The following is a 23,460-nucleotide window of genomic DNA, read 5'->3' as shown; positions in this document are numbered from 1 at the left end:
AGTCACTGCTCGTACTTGTATTAAAGTGGATTGCAATGAATTTATATGGTCGATTCCAGACACAAAGATTTTAGAAGAGGGCAAAAAGTTGTATAGTCCTTCATTCGCCGGACACATAATTCCTGGGTCAGACTTGAAACTAAGTTGCTACCTTTCATCTAAATCTGACAGTAATGATTCTCTAGAAATATGCATTCACCACTTATTTCCAAATAAAGATAATCCTATTTTTGTCAAATGCAAATTGAGTGTCCAAAGTATGTCCAGAGTTGCAGAACATGTATTTTATTCTGATGAAGAATGGCATTTTCCCTCTTTCATTCCTATAGCAAGAGGAGATTTTCAGGATGAAGAGGAAGAAACATTTACTGAATTAACTATTATGTGTGAATTTTGTGTTTCTAATGGTGAAATTGTGTATACTGAAGAAAAACATTGCTCATTTGGAAGGTATGAAAGTTTTGCTGATCGTGGTGAAGATGCAAGCAATTTGTGTAATGATCTCGGGTCGCTGTATAATATTTTCCTACCAAAGATGTCAGATGTGGTACTTACTGTTGGAGCTGTGAATTTTCCTGCCCACAAAGTTATTCTTGCAGCAAGATCACCAGTTTTTGCAAGGATGTTTGAAAACGATATGATTGAGAAAAAAAGTGGGATTGTTGATATAAAGGATATTGACGTGGCAATCCTGAATATGATGTTAACTTACATGTATTCGGCCAAAGTGGAGACTCTGAACTATGATAGTGCTTTGAAATTATATATTGCAGCAGATAGATATGAAGTGATTGCACTAAAAGAACATTGTTCCACTTTTTTAAAAAAAGATTTATCAGCCTTCAATTGTTGTGAAATATTTATTTTTTCTGATATGCATGGTGACATGGACCTAAAGACATATACCAAGGATTTTATTTGTGCCCATGCTGATGTCATTTTAGAAATGCCTGAATGGAACCGTTTAATTGAATCAAGTATTGAATTAGCAAAAGAAATTTTGCGTTCCTTGACAATTATGGTTCATGCACAGATTAAAGGATGTGCTGTCTGCAGGATAACTAAAATGGGATAATCAAAAAGAAATTTTTTTTCTTTCCTTATTAGTATATTTGATGTTTAAAATGGGTAAATAAAAACAGTGAATGAGCATAAACTAATATTTCAAATTATATATTCTTTTTATTATTTTATTATATATGTTTTTTTATTAAATTATCTAATGAAAAATTATATATATGTAACATTATAACTATAAGTGATAGAATTTTAAAACCTAATATTACTAGCATTCATTTTATTGACAATGATATTCTAATCATGGGTGAATTAGTTTTCTTGATTCTGAGACTATTTTTATAAGAATGATGTAATTTTTGTGAAAATTAAATTTTAATAGTAATATATTTGCATCATTCAGGTTGCATTGAAACTATATCAGAGGCAAATTAATAATAAGATAAAAGCTAATGCAATAAATCAATTTAATACTCTAAAGTAATTAGTGCAGAAATTACTTGAAATTTAATTATAAATTTAAGACTAAAATTTAAAATGTATTAATAAATGAAATAAAGAATTAATTTCAATCAAATTATAGCAGCAATAATGGTATGTTAAACAAATGCATAATAATGCTTTTTTTTTTTTTTTTTTTTTTTGCATGATAAGGCATTATTCCCTTATGGGATGATATGGGCTGTATTGGAAAATTAGTTGCATGGTGGTAAATGGGGCCAAATTGTAATTTTTCTTAATGATAAATTGCCAAATGTGTTCATCTTTTTTATTTTTTTAAATTTTTTATATTAGTTAGTTAGGCTAGAATTTTATCTGCATGGGTGAGAAAAATAGTACCCAATTCTGCTGTTTTCAATAGGAAGAAAACTAAATGAAATGGTTCTATTAATTAAAAAAATATCCATCCAATCTATTTTATGTTCCATAAGTCATGGTGCTAAGCGTTGGAAGTTCCTTCAGTTGACTTATTATATGGATACTCCACCTGCTTTGATATAGTTCTTCACAATAATGAGCTAGATTGTCTGGAAATCTGACTGGAAGACTGTGCAGAAAGTGCACCATTTTATTTCCTTTAAATTTTTCATCATATTTTCTATCATTGTTAATTATGATTATTATGTTAAAAGCAGAGATATTTTTACTCTCTGCTACTTTTTTAAGCTACTTTTTATTCATCCAAAAAATTCTTAACAACCAAGATGCAACATCACCAGTTAGAGAACTCGTTATCCTGTATAAGTGATGAAAAGCTAAATCCCTTACAAATCTGACATCTAGCAAGAATCTATATTTTTACCTTTTATTGCTGAATTCTGGAAATGTTTTACAAATGTATTGGGAGCAATTGTAATCTTTATGCTCTTATACATTGTTTTGTCAGTTTCCTTTTATATGAAGTGGCTGAAAAATTAATTCATTTCTAATAACTATTAGCTCCCTGATAATGTTTGTTGCCCCTATTATCAGTATTTCACTTGTTTCCAAAGATGTAGCAAATAATAAACTTATAAACAAATGAAATAGGAGTTCTTTAAACGTTTTCTTGGTTGTTCCAGTAGGAAGGTGAACATCAAGAAATGAGCATAAATAAATAACTGATGTTCCAGATAACAAAGATCATTTTCACATTTTTGAATAAGCAATTGTCTAGTGGTGATAGTAATTGATATTGAGCAGTAATTCAAATTTCTAGTCAAAGCATCTATAAAAAGCCTCCAGTTTTTGAATTGTATTCTATTCCGCCTTGAAAAAGAAGAGGGATAATATTACAATATACAAGCTCTCTGTCTCCACAATTCTCCTCCCTGGTTCATTAAGCTATTAATTTAACATCAGATTTATGGCAATTTTGTTATAGGAATATTGCCTATTGCAACGGATCCCATAACACAACTTCTAAAATTTTTTTGCAAATTTGCATTGTGCATGATTCTTAAAATTCTAAACTACTCCCAATTCAAAAGGTTTTCTTTTAAATCAATATTTGTTTATAATTCTTTGCTAATATTAATTCATTCACAAATTAACTAGAGCAGTTTTGGACCATTAAAAAATAAATAACAGGAGAAGTAAAAAACTCATCCAATTTCATACATGGACTATCCTGTTCAAAGGGGATGGAAAGGCTTTAGAGTTCAAATCTTTAATTCTCTTAGAATTAAAGATAGAAAAATAATTAAAATTAGGTGAGTTGTCTTTTGTATCAAAAGATTTTTTTGTTGGGTGCAATAGATGCTGAAAAGGAATATTTTAATTAAATTTCTGAATACCTTTTAAGCTAAACTTGCTACATCTCTTTGGAAAGCTCTCATGACTTTCATCCACATAGCTCTAACTTTTATGAAATGAAAGGGGATAATAGAGTTGAGGTGATTTCATGTATTTCCAGACAAGTTGAATCTTCTACCTTGCCACAAGGTTCTTATTACTCTTAAATCTAGACTTCATATGTTATATATGTTGACAGGAAAGCCAATGATTTTCTTGAATCAAATCAAGAAAGAACAATATGGTGGAAACACTTTCTTCCTGAGAAAACTATTATGATGATGACTGTCTTATTTTATTCCACTGTTATATTCATTGTTCTATCTGTCAGTAAAATGTATTGAGCAATGATATGGAAATTAATGTAGGTATATCCTCTTTGTATGCTTAGATTAGCTTGCTGTTTCCAAAACAGTTTTCTCCCTGGCTTTTATAATGATTAACAAGACAGAAAACCAATTACCATACTGTCTATATGTCATTGACACAGCAGATTACGAGCTTTGGTACTTGTGGATATTTACAGCTTCGAATTTATTTGACAATTTTTTAAGTATGCCAAAATCAAGTTCCATTATACTTAATGTAATCATCTTGGTGATATTTCTAGTGTGTTTTGTGATAATTTCTAAGGGCTATAAATATTCAAACTTTCCTTATCCTCTTTATTTTACTTTCTTGAAGATTGTACATAATTTGTAAAAACTCAAGTCTTATCTTGATTGCCTGATTTGATTTAAGTATTCATTAATATTTGATGTAAATGTTTTTTATTAAAATATTTGAAAGGATATTTCAGATATTATGGATAACTGCGATATTTAATATGTAAATAGATTACGCCATATATAGTATATATAGTATCATACATTAGTGGCTGTAGATATCATTTGTGAATTAATCCTTAACTGGGGAGATGCAGTCTATAAGACTGCATTTTCTTAATATTCATATTAAATTTTCTAATGAAAATATTATTATGAAAGCCTGAATATATTTTGCAGATGTTTTTCTTGATATATAAATATGTTTTAGAAACTTTTCAAAATATATTATCATTGAAAACAGTAATTGCATTTGAACTTACATTTTCTTCTCAAATTACTTATTAAAAAAATAATATTCCTGAAAAAACATTACTTTTTAAATGATATTCCTTTTTACAGTATACAAAGGTATATAGAAAAAAATATAATGGAAAATTCAACAATTATGGGAAAAATAAAATAAATGACAATAGGTAAAATTGGCCCTATTTTTACCAATATCATTTCTATGAAGGAACTTATAAAAATTCACAGCACTGTTTTCGAGGGCATTTTAAACTTACAGGTTAAATATTAGTATAAAATCAGCCTGTAAATTCTGTAGATATTTCTCGTGATATATTAATATATTTTTGAAATTTTTCAAAATATATTATCACTAGAAAAATTAATTCTATTTGAACAAGAACGGATTGAATCAAATGCAAACTTTCTTAAAAAAATCTTCTGTATAATTATCCTCATCACTAGAATCCTTCATTTAAAAGTCTCTGAAACTGCTTCATGACAAGGATCAGTAGATGGGATGATATTTCAAGGACCAAGTTTTAGAGCCATCTGCTAAACTTTGTATAATACTGGAACACTAAAAGGAGGTGCATTCTGAAAGGCATTGCACAAAGAAATAGCTGAAATGTTTTAAAAAGCTTCCACTGAAACCAGTTAAAAAAATGCATGTGTAGTGGAAGTCACGAAACAAGAAGCTACATAGTCAATCCATTCAGTTGAGTTAAAAATAGAAGAAGGGTGATCAATAGTCCATCCTTAGTTGTCTTAGATACTGCCCCAGTTAAGGGTTAAATTATAGAACCAATTTAGCAAAAATAACATAAGTTTTGTAATCAACAGTTTGAAGATAGCCTGAAATCATTAAAATTTTCTTAGCAGCTGAAATTTTTTTGTTGTTAATGATGATCATGAAATATATATTTATATATATGCTTTAAAATAATGTTTAAGAAAGCACTTATGTAAAGTATTATGGTCAGTTTTATTATTAACCCTTCAGCACATACACCTATTTTTTGAACATTAGCACACGTATAGGATCATTTTAACCCCAAATTCTTGGAAACTTATTCCTTATCCAGTTGGTTATTTGTCTAAAAATAAAATATGTTTTTTTTTAAGTCAGAAATGTGATTTTTAATGTGAAAAACCAAAATGGAACTTAACCCCTTTTTTATATATATTTTCTGTATGCATTTCCTTTTTTCCTAATCCATTCATATAAATATTATTTTTAAAGTAAGTAATTATTTTTCTCCATAAAATTATTAAAAGAATTAGAAATTTTATATTTTACATATAGTTTACATTTGAATTTTTCGGAGAAAAAATCTTAAATGAGCAATTTTGAAAATTTTCTTCTTTTATTTTTATATTCATAATCAAAAAACACTTTTATTCTTGCCCATTCAGAGAGAAATTAATTTTTAACATAAATTTCAAGACAGTTTTAATATTATTATAATAGAATATATTTTATATAAGAATTTCCTACTTTTCCATGAGCGGAAAAAAATCTTCGGTCCAATTTTATAGATTATTCAAAATCTGCATTGTTTTCATTTTTATTACCAATATGAACACTTGTAAGATCTCTTTTGTATGCTGTCATAGCCATAACAGTAAATGTATCTGAAATGCTACTACACACAAGGGTCAATTTGATCCCAACTCTCCGGTAAAGATTAGGATGTATTGTTTTATTGATTTCTGCTGTTCTAATCATCTATCTCCCCTTTGAAGGTACAGAAAGTAACAGGTGTAAGCTTTCATATTTTTTTTTTAAAATTTCTGAAGAAAAAAGAAAGAATGGGGTCAAAAAGACACTGTGCATGTGCTAATGGGTTGAATTTTGTTGCTGTCTTTCTTTTAGAAATTTAATTCTGAATTTATCAGTAAAATTTGAGTTTTATTAAAATATTAACAGTTAATTTCAATTCATAATGTTTAGTCATACAATGTGAATTGTAAGATTAAAATTTATTTTATGCTTTTCTTATCTCTTGAATATTGTAAATATTGAATTGTGAATGTGCCATGTTATAGATACACACATATATATGGAATAAACTTTTAAAATTGTCTTTATTTCTTTCATTGCTTAATTAAACTTAGTAATCATAAAAACAGAGTAAGTTTAATGTCTTGACCAATTGTATTTTGTTGAATATAAGTATATGTGTTAACTATTTTTAGGATTAATATTAATCAAAATAGATTAGTTCTTATGTTGATTTTTTTTGTTCATTAATAATAATAAATGTGTATTTAACCAGTATATTTATTGAAATAAATGATTTAATAATGATTAATTATTATGTTGATTAGTAGCAAATGATATATCTTGCATTCAACTATGAAAATTAATACATCTGTACATCTTGTTTATCAGCATTATATTAGTATTGATAAGTAAAAGAGTATTTCATAAAGATCTGATTTATTTTTGATTTTAATCCTCGGATATCTTATAGACATAGATGGAGGTAAAAAAAGTAAAGATTATGAAATTTTACTAAAGCTTACAAGGTAGAAGGAATCCTTCTTAAAATAACCGATTATAAATGCTAATTGCAAGAGAAGTATTAAATTCTTTTTAGTATGTAAACCACACATTATGCTTCACAGTAAAGTTATATGTTAATTATATGAAATATGTTATACATCTTACCTAGTATCTCCTATTGGGAATATCAAATTGAAAATTCATTCAAAAATAAAATTCCATTCATATTTACAGAGAAAGAAAATACAATTGTTTATAGAAAAAGCAGTGTTTTTGTTTTTTATATTTTAATACACAATTTGAATATTGTGATAATCTAAAATTTCTTGCAAAAATCTGTGGACACAATTAAAAACATTAATAATATTAATAAAAATTAATAATATAAATAAAAAATGTAGGTTTTGTAATTCAATAAATATCCATGTTTCTAATTACGAAGACATTGTCATTAATCTTTAAAAGAAAGAATTTCCTATATTGCAAGTTTCAACTGGAAATGGAAAGAAAGAGAGAATCCTTTATATTTAATAATTGAAAATCTTTCAATTAAAAATTTAAAAAAGAATTTTAATTTAATTTTGTAATTTTTATCTGTGATATCCGATTTAAGATGAGACAGATTAATAATTATGTACCACCGGAATGATAATTCTGTAGGGGCCGTTTCTTCAAATTATTTTCATTTCTACCAACCAAATTAACTAAAAATTATTCTTTTGCATTAAAAGAAAAAGGCTTATTTAGAACAACCAATTATGATTCATAGACATAATTCTAATATGAGTGGAGTTATTCTGTTGCACAAAATATTTGTTATACGGTTTTGCTACGTCTTTGCAATATGGAGTGGTAGTGGAATTCATTTACAAATTTGTTGATATAGCAGTTTTTCACTGAATAGTTATTATCTACATCAATACACAGAAGAAATAACCAACTCACTCGTTTATAGTTTTCAACAGAAATCGTCTTTTTACCAATCAGCCTAGGACAAAAAGTTTGACATCTATGTGTTACTCTGGAAAAGTAGTGGCTTAAAACAACAATTCAAGATTTATATGTACAATGTAGACAACATCCCTTATCCAAAAGAAAGGATTGTTTTGAATGACTTTCTAGAGTAGTATGAAAATGTTATTAATTCAACTTAAGAGTATTTTTGGTACACAAAATACAGTTTTTATTCGCTTAAATTCATATTAATTATACAAACTATTTTTTTTTTAACTTTGTATATTAATTGACCTAATATTTCAGCATAATAAACTTAATCATTAGTAGCCAATATTCCCAATTAAGAATAACAAAGAATATAATCATTACCAAAAAAAAGTATGCTATTTCTTTAAAATAAGCATTGAAAGATGAAATATCCAGAAATTAAATAAACTTCAGATCCAGGTAATTAAAAATAAACCCAGATTTGAATCTGGGTCGTTAAGGGTTTAAATGCTTCAGATTTCTTCTTTGAAATTCATGAATTATAGTTACTTTGCTCGAGTTCATATTTCTGAAATTAATTTTTTCTGCTTAATATATGTCAGGGTTAAAATAAGAATACAGATATGGGAGGGGGGCTATGTGCTGAAGAGTTGTTATGTGAATGATGTGGGATGCAATGTTCAGAATTTTTAATAATTTTTCAAAAAATAAGCTTGTATGCACTCAACCATAGTAATCAAAGCAAAATATTAAAATTCAGTTCTTTCTTTTATGGAATTCATTCGAAAATGCAGAATAACACTTTTAGAACAGGATTTTTTCCCTTTTCTTTCAACTTTGCAAATCTGGTCATCTAAAAAAGCACTTAAGTTTTTTTGCTTTTTTTTTTATCATCAAAGTTTAATGTATGTATCAATCTAAATATTTCTAAAACCTGTAGTCTTGTAAATATTCATGTGAAATTGCAAGAACATCCCTTTTATATAGTACATATTTAAGCGGAATTGCTGAAACTTTCCACTTTTTGTGAAATTTGTTTCTGATTTAAATAAACTCTTACTCATTTTACAATTTTTTTTAACAATAATTTCCCAATAAAAATTTTTTTTATTCGTTTAATATAATTCCTTTTAAAGGCCAAAATTGTTTTAAATAACTCTTACCCTTATCTTGTTATTATTTGTATTAAATATAATGGCAAGGTTTGGATGGACAACCCAGCAACTTAAAAAAAGTGAAAATATAACTTTTTTTTCTCATGTCAAAATATAATATGGATATCCTGAAAGTTGGACTTTTATTTTTGATATCTAATATTCTTATTAATGGCTTGAGTAAAAATTCAAATAATGATTTTTCATCTATACACTGCTAAATAAGTAAAAGAACAATTGAATAAACATTTAGTTTAAAGGCATATTATTGTATGTAGATGTATATTATTTGTACATAAAACATTAAGACATAATTTTTGTTTAAGATTTATTTCAATAACAAATCACACAGTGCTGAAGTACATATATACATATTAACTGTTTATAGCAAAACAAAGTATTCTGGTTATTTAAAGCATGAAAATGTGATAGTTTATATTGTACTATATATACAAAATATACCTCATTTTACTTTATATTTCAATACAAAATGATAATTGGCTTGTTGGCATAACAGATATTTTCAATGATAAAAGATTACTTGTATCATTTAAGTATACCAATATTATACTATCAAAATACTGATTACTTCACAAAAAATATACATATTACCAACCATTTAATTAAATTTCCTTAAAAATTCTTATTTAAATAATATGAATTTTATTTAGTTAATTGAAAAATGCAATTAATGATTCATAAGAATTGTATTTTCATGTTAGGAAATTTGCCTTTTCTAGTTCAACATTTTCTTAAATTTGCCAAATAAATGAGTCGTTTGTAGCTTTTACAAATAATTGACAACAGATTTTAATTATAAAACAATGAATGAAAAAAATGAGCTTTTCAAAATATTCTAAAAGATACATATAAAAAAATATTTTGTACAACCCTGATTAAAGTAATAAGGATGCAAAGCTGAAATATCGTGCATGAGAGACACAGATGAAATATCTTGATTCAAACATTTTAGAAAATACATTTGACCAGAATGAAAAGAAGAATTAAAGTGACATTCCAACAATAAATCTGTCCTATAAAATCCTTCTCTAATGATCCTGAGATGACTATGAAGAAATGGTTCAGAATAAAATAAAGTCAAATTACTAGTAACTAATAATTAAATCAGTTATGCGGATGATTTAACTACTTAGCTTTTGGAGTTTCATTAAAAAATGTGGATAATTTTATGTATATTGAAGCAAATTTTTTAAGCCTAGTAAAATATTTTAACTAATAAATAATGTCACCTTACATCCAGTGGAAAAATAAAATGAAACTTCATGATAAATGAAACTTTTATATAATAAATACATAAAAATTTTTATATAATAAATGAATATTATTTCATAATGCACACTTAATTTTGAAGGCGGCGGGAAGATCTGCTTTAAAAAAAAGGACAAGGCTTGATAGTATTTTTTTTTAATTGGCTAATATGCTATAGGTAACAAAATGTGACCTTCAGGATTCTAATAATCAAAATTACTATCTTTTAAGCTTCAATAAATGAACAGACATTACTAAAATAATACAATTTTCACGTGTATTATGGCAAAAGAGAGAGGAGAGTCAAACTTCATGCAATATAATTTCATCAATTAACATGATTTTTACATTTTAATCAAGAAATATAAAATCCTCATAATTTAAATTGGTATTCATACACAATTTTCAATTCAGGTGGAACAAACACAGAACCATTTGATGACAGAATTACTTTTAGATGTAATAGTTTTAATAGGTAAAGCAACTTTTTTTTTATTTTGTTACATCAACTTAATAAAGAATGAAAACAAATAATATTGAACAGTGAGATTCTGGTTAAATTATTTCACTGAAATAATAATATCTTTCTTTAATTCACACAGTCATCTGGTAACAACAAATTTAAAATGGAATTATAAGTTTTCTTTTTTTCCCCCCATGTGTGCACTATACTTTTCTCACAATAAAAAGAATATTTCAGCACACTGCTGTGTAGTCATTCTTAAAATTAAAAAGTCTGAAATTCCACATTTTTATTTACACCTCTGAAGCACATCCAAATGGTTTTCAGTCCCTGAGCTTCCTGTTTATAGTTGAGGAAGATTTTCAATAGGAGTGTGAAATTTGAAATCCGCAGGAAACAACTCAGCAGCTCTTGGATACATCAGTTTATATGACTGTCGAATAGTCACATCAGCAACACCAGCAATATCTCCAATTTCTGAAATATGAAATAATATGTGACATTAAAGTTCATGCAAGATATACTAATACCTGCGTACAAAACATGATTAAAAATGGAAAAGAACAACTAAATAAGTAAAGAGAATTTGAAATACCTAATAAATGTATGTATAGTAAGTATAAAAAGTGATAAACTTAAAACAATGTTATATTACTCAATTTAGTACAGAAAGTAATTAAGTTGAAATGTTTTGGTTTCTACCTATCTTTAACATCTAAAGGTAAAGAAAGATATGCACCATAACATAAATTCATATTCTTCTTTAACCTATTAATATAAATAGATTTGTAAAGATAGATTTCAATATTTTTTTCCAGCAAAATTATGTAACTTTAGGAATGAAAACTGGAACTTTACTTTTTATTTCAACACGGTTATGATGTTTTAAGTAAAAGGAAACAAGGAAAATTGTTTTCACTGATTTTTATTATAAAAATAAATTCTCTTTGAAGATATATTTATTTAATCTATTATCTAAACAAATATTTAATATCTAATTTTCATATACACATATATATTGTAATTTTCACTGAAGACAATTTATACAAATAGATTTTTTAAATCAAAGAAATTTTACAGCAATTACAAAAATACTATCTCTTATTATTTCCAAAATAATTAATAAAATTATTATTTATAACGTTTAGATTGGGTACTTAACTAAATAAAGCAGATGAATATTCCACATTTTAAAGTAAATTAAACATATCATTAAGAGGTTTTAGAATAGTAATAAATAAAAATTATTACGAAAGCAAAAACATGCCAATAGCAAGGGAGAATGAATAATTTATAAGGATTGAAAAATTAATCGCTTGAAAATAATTTTAAAGATCAACTTCAATAAGATTTCAAGAAAATAGTGATTTTTATTTTAAATTTCTTTAGGAGTATTAACAAAGCATAAAACCGCTCACCTTTCTGAGATTTCTTGTCCTCTGATGCCTGAGAAGCCATATAAATAGCTGCAGCTGCAACTGATATAGGACTTCGGCTGGAAGAAGATATAACATTTTAAAAAAATATGTCTTAATATATCTTTTAAATAAGTAATATATTAATTAAAAAATCAAAACAATCATTAATTTATAAATATAATCATTTCATACAAACATACATATATTATATACAAGCAAATATTATAAACAAACAATGATTTCAAAATTTTAAAAAAAGCAACAAGCAAACTAAACAAAAATGAAAATAAACAATAGAAAGTACGAGCTATGAGACAGCATACACAAATTTTTACATTAGAATATGAATTGAAAATACATTTAAAAAAATAAAAACATACCCTGGCACAATATCCAATTCCACAGCTTTGCGTGCAATATGTGTTGCTGCTCTTTGTACACTTGTTGGGAGCCCCAAGTTAGAACAAAACCGAGACTAAAAATAAATTAATAAACAATTAATACTTGCATGTGCAATTTGTGAAAAGTCTAATCGTAAGTTTCTTTTTCTTTTTTTTTTAACAGGGATTGTAAAAGTAACAGGAAATTGTTTTTAGCCATATTCTTTATCATAAGTCTAATATCACTAATTTTTGATAAGATTATGAATATGTATGAAATAAAGAGACGCAATTCTATATTATGAGAGAAAAAAAATTTTAAGTTGGCAAGCTTAAGCATGATTTGCCCTGTGTATGATCAATAATTTGTACAAATACTTTTTTTATTATTTGAGTTGTTACTTTATTAGAACTAAAATACTAATTTAAGCAAAAAAAAAAAAAAAAAAAAGGAAAATAATTATATCATACATTTAAACAATATCAAGAATGAAAAAGTAATAGTATGTTTCAAAATTATTAAAAGACTTAAGATTATATATTTGCATTTTTGTCTGCTAAAATTTAAAAAAATAATAATAACCATATGTTAAGAAAAATATTGAAATGTTTTTACAACGATATGTTTCAGATGAATAATACAGTGATATCCAAAATTTTAATAGATAGGATCGATGAAATGTATGAGGGGTCTAACTTTGCCTATAAATACAAGTAATTTTAATTCCAAGATTAGTGCTGTAAAAACAGATATTTTGAATAAAATTTATGAGTATTACCATGAAATCTCCAGTTGTGATAAGGTCAACACTGGTCTCCAAAGCTTTCAATATTAATTTGAAACATCTTCCAATTTCTTTTTTAGATACTTTAGAGACAGCACAAATCTCTGAAATAATAAAGTGCAATTAACTTTACATTTCAAATAAAAAAATAAAGTAAAAGTAAATTAATTTTTACAATGCAATTATAAATAAAAATCATGTTAATAAAACACATCATATAAATAATACATAAAATACATCATATACATAATCATCAATAAAAATCATGTTAATAAAATGCAATTTTATTATATATAATACAAAATGCTATTTAATATATTGAATATTGTAAAAATTATATGCTACTAAATTGTACCTTAATAATGAATACCAAATAATAACAAAGGTTTATGACAAATTCGTAAGTTGACTATAAAAAAATTTATGAAAGAGTTTTCATCTTAACAGAATGAAATTATTGTTCTTTTTTTCCAAAATAAGTTTCATTGTTTATGGTTCACAATCTTACATAGAGGTTTTTGTCTGCTTTATCATACGGCATATATAATAGAACTTCTAATTCTATTCAGTTCCATTATATATTTTTTGTTAATGAATGGAAATTTTCAAACATAAACAACCTTTTAAAATACTGCTTGATTTTTTCGATGACAAAAGTATTGATTTGCCAGTGTATCCTGTTTTATTTTCTACCCCTTTTCACAATTCTGTTTATTCATAAACAATGCAGCAAAACAAAGTTTCTTATTTTTAAGAGATTAATTAGTTTTTTTTTATTGCTTTTCCTATTCAACTTTATGTAACAATTAAAAATTATTCAATGCAATAACTAAAAAAATCCAAACTATAATAATGCTTTTAACAATGCAATCAAATAACTGATGGAAGCTAAATACACATGGAATAAATTTTTAAAACCCATCTATTGATACATTATGACAAAGTCAAAAATGCCTTTAAAATGCTTAAATTAAAATACCTTTAAATGTTCGAGGTACCCCTTCTTGTCTGCAAGCAATGTAAACACATGATGAAGCTATGGCATCATTACTACGACCTTTAAGTGTTTTGCCATCATGAACTTGTTTAAATAAACTGTTAGCCCTATCCTAATGAAAATATAGAAAAAAAAATCTAAATATTTTTTTAAATGTATATAATAAAAGAAAAAGTGCTTACACAGATAATATAAAAACAATTTTAAATAAAATGAAATAAATATACCAACCACAATAGTTTTCGGCAAGTTAATCCTGTCAGCCATGTTACTGATTTCTCTGAATGCATTTATCAATGCTCGATCAGAACTACTCATCTGTAAATAGAAGAAACTTTAATTATAACATGAAGACAAATATCTTTTCTTTTCTATTACAGTTCAAACTTTCTTTAAAATTTGACAAACACAAACAATTTCAATTTCAAAGATCTCCATTTCATTACATCTCCGTAAGAATGAATAAAATTTCATTGGTTATGAAATTGTATTAAAATATTTAACTAGTTACATTCAGGAAATTGATGAATTTTTAAGCAAGCATCTAAACTGCATGAAAGAATACAACATTATATAAAATTTTTATTGAAGAAATTTAAAGCATTATGATTAATCTAACAAGAAAATCCATACTGAAAATGTCTGCTCTTAAAAAAAATAAGTGAATATTAAGTACAAAAGCACATTGTAGAAATATTGTAAATTAAATTTGAGATTTTTTTCAGTCAAATTTTTCAAAACTTTTATTCAGTCATCCTTGATTATCTAAATTGATTGTATAAGTGTCTGTATAATTCAGTATCACAAAAGTTTTTAGAAAATATGAAATAGTATATTAGACTCTATATATCCAAATTCTGAATGACTTATAGGCAAATATCCATTAGCAAATCTTTTTTAAAATTTAATAAATGATTAAAAGACTGATGATTTGATGACAACTGCTATTACAAAATCAAAAATTAATGCCAAATAAATACAGTTGATAAGATTATTACTAAAATTTTACTTAAGAAAAAAGTTTATTTGGAAAAATAATGCATTTTCTTTCTAATTTTTTTATAATTTTTATAGCATTATCTTGAGCAATATCCAATAAGCTATTTAAATTTGATATAAATTCAAATTCATGTTCTTTCCTTCATATTAAACCTATGGCAAGCATTTATTTATTTTATTAAAGTCTATGAAGATTGCTATGATTGCATTTTCATAACTTTTTCTGCACAATGCAATATTGTTTTCCTGGAAATGTTTGCTTTCACCTAAAAAATTTGATGTTTGTACATGACTGAGTTGGTACTTTCCTTACAAAGAATTTAATCTCCAAGCTATAAAACATCAACAACAGCTGTTAAATAGATGCTAGATAGTTTCTGGTAATTTCGTGAAACTTACCACTTCTAAAATAAATATCTTGATTCTTATCTTCTAAACTAAAAAGCCATAACTGTACTCAGAATTGTTTCAAACAGAGAGTAAAGCAGAATTAGGATAAGAGGTCAACAAGCAATATTGAACTATATATATGTTAACACCATAAGCATGCCAATCTTTGATTTAAAGAAATAAGGTCTCTAATTATAAGCAAAAACAGAGAGAAAAAAAATAGAGGGCATGCAAACTGAAAAAATAAACAATATTGCAATAAATAAAACAATAAATAAAGTAATAAAATAACCTATGAAGTTCATTTTGTTATTTTTACAGCATATTTGTAAATTTCAGATGCATAACAAATTTAATTACATTTTTATACAGTACAAGTAAGGGCCATTCCATTGCATTAATTAGACCTGCAACTGTCCATGAAAATAACATCCGTTTCAACAACACTAAATTGAGGCATCAAATACTAATTTTCGCATCATATTTCATGAGCAATATTTAAAAAATGTGATACAAATAAATAATATAATTTTTGGAATAATAAAGAGTTTGAAATAAAATACTTACAGTTCTTCTGTTCTGATACTTTGCAACTCCTGATTCATCAAAACTAGCATCTCCAGTTCCTCTGCCAATAACAGTGGATAAGTCACTGCCATTCAATAAAGGATTCTACAACAGATAAAAGAGAAATTAAGTTTTGAACAAAAAAGGTTCGTTACTACACAAAGACTGAAAAATTGCAATCAAAAATATTTTGAAAATTTAGCTCTTGATTTTCATCTCAAAAGTTTATTATACACATAAAAAAGTGATATTATTTATAGTAAATACAGAGCTGGAGGAAATCAGAATACCCTAGCATATGGGATATTTCTTTTGCTTTTCAGAGAAGAAAGTTAACATTTAGGAAGGATTTAACAATAATAGCTTAGAAGTAATACATAATGATCTCCTAGCATTGTGGCTCAAAATTTGTTATTACTACAAATTGTGAATGGTTTGAAAATTATTTTAGAATCTTCAAATCATTTTATATTTCTTCTACTGTATTTAGCTTATTTTTCTTTCATTATTGTATTATAAGTTACCTTTTGCTTTCAATGTTTAGCATGCTATATTTTCAACAGCACATATCATGTGTAGATAAAAGCTCACAGCAAAATGTTTTACATCTTGATAATAATTCACATTAGTTCAAATTGTAAGATACTTCACAGAAAATAAAAAAAGGTATTTATAATAAATAATGGACTTCAAACAATATATATATATATAATTTTAATGAATTAAACATTTTTTAAAATTCAAACTAACTTTGCACAATATTCAAGATAAAATTGAATGATGAAATTTAAAACCCCATTTAATAATAAAACAGGATATTTTGGAATGGAATTGTTTATTCATAAAAAACACATAACATATTAATAAAATTGAAAAATATATCAGCAAAAAAAGGTCAATTTTTTTTTATATTTTTATATAACAGAATTATTATTATTTAAGGCTCAGGAAAAAGATATTTTGTATTATTAAAAACCACTTTCTTCTTTTATAATTACTAAACGTTAATTGCATTACTAAAAATAACATTTTGTGATTTCTGAAAGAACTAGGTACAGAACTAAATGATTCAAATGGATATGCTATAAATTGCATGTTTATTAAATTTTTTTTCTACAGCAAGATAAAAATGATAACTTACTTCAGCAGCACCAACACGAGAAGGATCACTGTCAGCCTTCTCATTGCTGAATGTACGCCACTCTGAGCCCACATCAATAACTCTGACGAAATAAAAAAATGTCAATGAAATATATGTTTAATTTTTAAATACATTTAAATTTACTTGAAAATGATAAATATAACATACACAATAAGGTACAAAATTTAAAAAGATGGATGATTACCAATTATTATATGGCTTTCATTATTTTTAAGTAATGAAATACAAAAACAATAAATCATTCAATGAGAAGGCATAATTTTAATTGGCACTTATAAATTACTCCATCTATCAGACCAGAAGTTTGCTGAAGAAATTCACACCAAACACCAAAAAAAGGACAAATAAAATATTATTGTCAACTATAAAAGACATCAGAAAAAAAAAAAGAAAAAAAAAAAACTTTATTTCCATTTTCATGCAACAAAGATTCACAAGACACTTAACAAAAAATGATCCTGAAACAAAAAACAAAATAATATTTCATAGTACATTGTGTCTTACTAATCATTATTATCTGGCACATCCCCCTTGGATTATTGGATAATAAGTGATAATATCATATTGTTTTACTATTTGTGAAATGTTACATCAATTCTTGCCACAGGTGGTGGCATAATAAATAAATAATATGCATTGTCTTCCCACTTGCATAATATAATATTGATATTTTATACAAATCAATATCGTTCAGTGAAACAATTTGAGATTTAAAAACCTAATGTAAAAACAGAATTAAGTAGCATATAAACATATATCTAAAAAAATCAAAAAGAAAAAAAAATTCTATTGCAAAACATTAATTTTAGTTGTAATAATCAACAGATTATATAAGAACACATCTTTGGCATCTGGAGCAAACACTGGTCAGAATTTTTTAACCCCCCCAAAATCTCGTTTTGTTAAAAGCAGGGACCTAGTAGATTTACTAGTAAATTAATATAAGGACTTTATTTTTTAATAAAAGTCAAATCAAGCACATGATAAATTCAGCATCTAAAAATGACACTGACAGAACTTTTGACCTTAAAAAAACTATATAGACTTAGTAGCAAAAGGAACAAGAACCTTACAGCTTTGATAGCAGACTGAAATTAAAGATTCTGAAGATAACAGAAATTGCACTGGATCAAGAAGAAAAATTAAAATAATAATAATAATAATAAACTAAATCAACTGGAGAAAAATTAAAATGAAATCTACAATTGCAAATTATAAGTTATCATGCGAGAACATTACTATTTTTTAAGTCAGTATTTGTCTTAATTAATTTAAGTCATTAACCAGTTTAAACCAGTTTGAAACAATCATGAGACTTCTCTATCAGTCTCTATCCCTCTCTCTCTAATTATAATGATAATTCTTTAAAACTCATTTTCAATTTTTATAGCTGGCAGACAAAGTTTTGGAGCTCGACCAATTTTGAGATGAAATAACAGCTATGATGTCATAATTCTACGTCAACCTTTTAAAAATGCATCTGCAGTCAAAGAAGCATACATAATAATAATGCAATACTGGTAAAAGCAGGTAAAAAAACATATGTAATTAAAAGATGATGATGAAAATTGCCATTTATGCTTTATTCATTGCCTATGTAATTTCGAGCTTCAATATTCATTGCCTATGCGCTTTCAAGCTTCAAAAACCCCAAACCAAAACAACATCATGTTCTCGAAATTAAAACAGGCCATTGCATGCAAAAAACATATTACCCTTGTTTACCACAATAACTGGGTGTTTTCTACTCCAGTGATTAAGTTTGCACAATATACTGTAATATCATGGTTCATTATAGTGGTACAAAATCCTTATTTTGGCTAATATGATTCTGGTGAGAATGATTGGTGAAAAATACATAAGCACACCTTTTAAGAAAGTTCTGTGGCATTGAACATGCAATAATACTAGAAATAAACAATATTACTTTTTTTATAAACTACATTCCTTTCGAACAATTCTTTCCCGTTGTGTAACTAAATTTTTTCTTAATTTAAATCACTTTAATTTACATTCTTAAACAGGTTTTGTTATTGCAGTTTGAAAGGAGACAAGCTATCAAAACTCTCCTTAATTAGTTTTGAGCTTAATAATTTTAAATATATAGCATCCAATTGCATACTGATAATTTATTTATTTGAATGACAGTGCAATTCACATTTTCAAATATGTATTTCAAGTAAAACAGCAGTTCTCATACAAGTTTAAAGCTATATTAAATAAGCATTAATTTATATTGTCGGAATTATAGCAATGGTAACAAATTCAAAAAGTTTTTTTCTTTATATTAATGTTGGCATGTTTTGAAACCATATATTTGAAATGCATTTTGACTGTTCTTATATTAATTTTTAAAAAATTAATACTTTAAATACATTTAATTAAATGCCTGTTTTAAAGTAATGCTAAAAAAGGAAAAATTTGGCAAGTTATTGAAATTTATATTGAGCATTTACAAAGCTAATAAGGGAAAAATTATCATTATTATAATAACAAACTAGGTATGAATATATTGATAGAAGATTTTCCTGTTAGGATAACAAACATTTTTTAAAAAAATAAAACACAATAGAAGCAGCTTTCCAGAAAACATTCTCTGTACTTAAATAGCAATCAAAAATAAAATAATTTCTAAATAAAATCAGTAGAATATAAAGCATTTTTGTATTATGTCCAAAAATGTTACCTGTCTCCAACAACAAGTCCACATTCAGAACAAATCATATCGCCTGCACGATAATCTTCAATAAGAGAAGCATCTGGATGGTAAGGACAGACAACTGCTGCCCCATAAGCCCTATAACACATTAAAAAAGATGATTTTAAATTTTATTACTTTTAAAATAAAAAAAAAATGGAAAAAACAGTATCTTATCAGTATACTGTTAAAAGCGAGCAAGTTGAAAGAAAAACAAGTTCATGTGTTCCTATTATTTTAAAGTGCATCGCCATACTTGTGCATATTAATATATGTGTCTATACATAATACACTGACAAAATATCAATATGTCATTTTCTTCTACTATAGAGTATATAAAATACACATCTCTTGTAGGGTATAAATTATAAAATATCAGGAAAATATTGAGTCATTTCCTTTCTTTGGTTTTAACACGTTACTGATAATACAACGTTTATAAAATAATTAAAACTGAAAACCAAATTACAAACAAGAATATAATTAATATATCACTTATTATTTTATTCATTCAAAACAAAACTATAATAAATTTATAAGTAAACAGATCTCTTGATTTGCTTAAATATACTTATTACAAGTAAATCTATATATATAATCTTTCTATGTACTATTAATGAAACAGAAAAGCTATTTAAAGCACAGAATTTTTTAAATACCAATGTGAAAATTTATCCATATTTTGGTTTTGAAACAAAACTAAATATTATGAAATGGCGATTCATTTTATATTGCTAATATTTCTATAAATATACTAAAGCATAAAAACTTCATGGCATTTAAATATATTATTAATTTTACTTTTTATTTATTAATATTATTTAATAAGGAAATTTTCAATGCAAAGGAATATTCTTGTTTTTTCTTGCTACAGAAAATTGCCTTACTGAGTATTACTTTTATTTATATTTTTAGCCATATGAACAAAGAAATCATTTTTCAGTATTAGTGTATTAATCGCATGTCATTAAGAAACTTTTGTCTAAACTGCATGCCACTGGTGAATTTTTTTGGCCTAATTGCATGTCATTGGGAAATATAATCAATTGATTAATAAGACATTTTTGGCAATTAATCACTGACTGCATAAATAAGACTGCTTTAGTGTTTTTTTTTTTTTTTTTTTTTTTGGCATACAGCGGTTAACAAACATTTTTCAATAATAAACTTTCTTCCATTGTTGTTTGAATTTATTTCTGAAATCTTTATTTCTTTGTATGTCTTAATAAATATCTATTTCAGAAATCATAGAATATTCGGTACTTTTCAATTAACTGGTCATTAATTAAAATAAGTGCAAATAAAGCAGCTTTACAGTGGGAAATATTCTTATCTAGCACTTTTAAGGCTATAATCTCTCTACCTAGGCAATAATTTAATCTTTACAATATTAACAAAGAGACAATTGCTTCTATTTTTGGCTACTAATGCTGTTGTAGAAATGAAATGAGTCTTAAAAAATTATAATGGCATAAACATCAAAATCAAAAGTACAAACAAAAGCCAATAATTTTTAGACAGAAACCAAAATAAGATAATATAAATAAAGAATCAAAATTTCATAAAACGCATATCTATCAGAGCAATCCTATTACAAAGCAAGAAAAAGTTTTTTATCTCCCACTTTTATAACAAATGAAACTACCGAAAAAAATGTATATAATATCAAGGTGACCTGATTTTTTTTAGAGAAAATCTAAGAATTCAAGATGATAGAGGCATAAATTGATCTTAATATCAGATCATCTCAAAGAATTTTTGTAATAATCTCAACACAATACATTATATGAAATATGCAAGTAAAAGGCCAATTTCAATACATTTGCCGGCAAAAACTACAATATGCATATTATAAACATAAAAGACCTTCAAGTTGATAAAAATAATAAGATTTTTAAGGAATGGCATCTTGACATGTTTTAATCTCTTTACTTCATGTTCACATCAATGAATGAAGTACCATCGTGCATGTAGAAGTTAAAATTATCACTAATGAATTACATCCTATTTAACCAGATGAAATATCCCAAAACAGATAGCTGCTTTCAGAAAGATAATGTATCCTTCCATAATAGTACTGAACAGAAATGATTTCAAGAACATGGAGATTTTACTTTGTTTAGTTCTATTCCCACAATCCATGCATGTTAACTTTCTTAAGCCTATAGTAGATGGATTTGAAAGATCCATAAGATAATTAAAATCAACTATCTCATCACAGTCAACTGAAAAGCATTTTTCATCACGCACTGTGCCAATTTCACAAATTATTTATCAACATCTCATCAAGATCATGCCATGAAAATCCTATTTTGAATGAAAGGCCAATAATGTCTCTATAAAGTACAAACAAGTAGCCTAATGAAAGACTAACAAAGTTGTCTTAACAAAGTATACATATAAAAAAAAAAGACTTTGATTAAAAACGTTAGTAATTCATAACAGCTTTATCATGAAAGAAATCAAATTAATTTTTATAATTTATATTTGAGGCACTTTTGGAAATTATTTCCTTGATACAGTACATACTTATCAAAGTACAAATAACAAAACGGTATAAATTTGAGTTTTTGAAGCAATTATGCTCAAAACAAAATTGATTTACCTTTAGAAATTAAGTAAATAGAAAGATATAAACAGAAATAATTAATTAAACAAATAAGAAATTCCGAACAATGGAATTTTTCTAAACAATTATTGAAAATGAATAGTTCAGATCATTTAAAGGGATCAGTTTCATCTTATGAATAAATTACTTTAAAAATAACAGTAACATATTGAAAATAAACAAAACATTAAATAATATATTTAAGAAATAAATTCTTTGCAATAAAACTTTGCTTACGAAATAGAAATCAATTTGTAAACAAATGAAATAACACTTTTCTTTTAGAGGATAAAATATGGTTTGACAGTGCTTACTTCGAACTAGAAGCCATAATAATCAGGAAATCAAACCGCTATGCAAATCCCACAAGAATCTTTTAAAAATTTATAGTCAGTTCTTCCAAAGCAACATGAAAAAAAAATAATAATAACAATTCAACAATATCCTTCTGTGATTGTTTAATGCACTTCGCGCATTAGCAACAAATGATAGATTTCAATCTTGACCAAGTGAACTCAACTCCACGACTGAACGCTGAAATAATCTCGAAGGGATTGCAAAACTTTTCCTCAAGCAAATAATAAGCAACATTTCATACGCATGCATAATGATAGAGTTGAGAGAAAAAAAATAGAATAATTATGATTTGGGCAAATCCTGATTAAAAAAATCTTTCAGATATCTATATCCAGTACTTTTTTCCCCTTAAAATTATGTATCAAAATTTTCACAAATGTTGAAAGCTTTCTTCCCTTCCAAATCTGTCTGCTCTA

General features: G+C 26.0%; 1 protein-coding gene across 1 annotated transcript; it reads right to left on the bottom strand.

Moving 5' to 3' along the window:
* Positions 1-9,300: 9,300 nt before the first annotated feature.
* Positions 9,301-23,254, bottom strand: LOC129972429 (transcription initiation factor IIB-like). The gene is made up of 10 exons (XM_056086566.1): positions 23,002-23,254; positions 20,068-20,178; positions 17,361-17,442; positions 16,220-16,324; positions 14,495-14,581; positions 14,246-14,375; positions 13,261-13,370; positions 12,482-12,576; positions 12,102-12,178; positions 9,301-11,160 (listed from the first exon to the last, which is right to left on the bottom strand). The coding sequence occupies exons 1-10, from the start codon at positions 23,016-23,018 to the stop codon at positions 11,027-11,029; spliced, it is 948 nt and encodes a 315-aa protein (XP_055942541.1). The 5' UTR covers positions 23,019-23,254; the 3' UTR covers positions 9,301-11,026.
* Between the last annotated feature and the right edge of the window lie 206 nt (positions 23,255-23,460).

This window comes from Argiope bruennichi, chromosome 6, assembly GCF_947563725.1.
Source record: "Argiope bruennichi chromosome 6, qqArgBrue1.1, whole genome shotgun sequence".
Lineage (NCBI taxonomy): Eukaryota > Metazoa > Arthropoda > Arachnida > Araneae > Araneidae > Argiope > Argiope bruennichi.
This window is presented reverse-complemented; position numbering and strand designations above follow the sequence as displayed.

What these genes read in the sequence shown, in the direction of transcription:
- LOC129972429 (XM_056086566.1), bottom strand. An exon ending in GGACTTGTTGTTGGAGACAG is followed by an intron (nt 17,443 to 20,067) that starts GTAACATTTTTG and finishes TTATTTCGTCAG; the next exon opens with AGTTATTGATGTGGGCTCAG. An exon ending in ACTTGCCGAAAACTATTGTG is followed by an intron (nt 14,376 to 14,494) that starts GTTGGTATATTT and finishes TATTTTCATTAG; the next exon opens with GATAGGGCTAACAGTTTATT.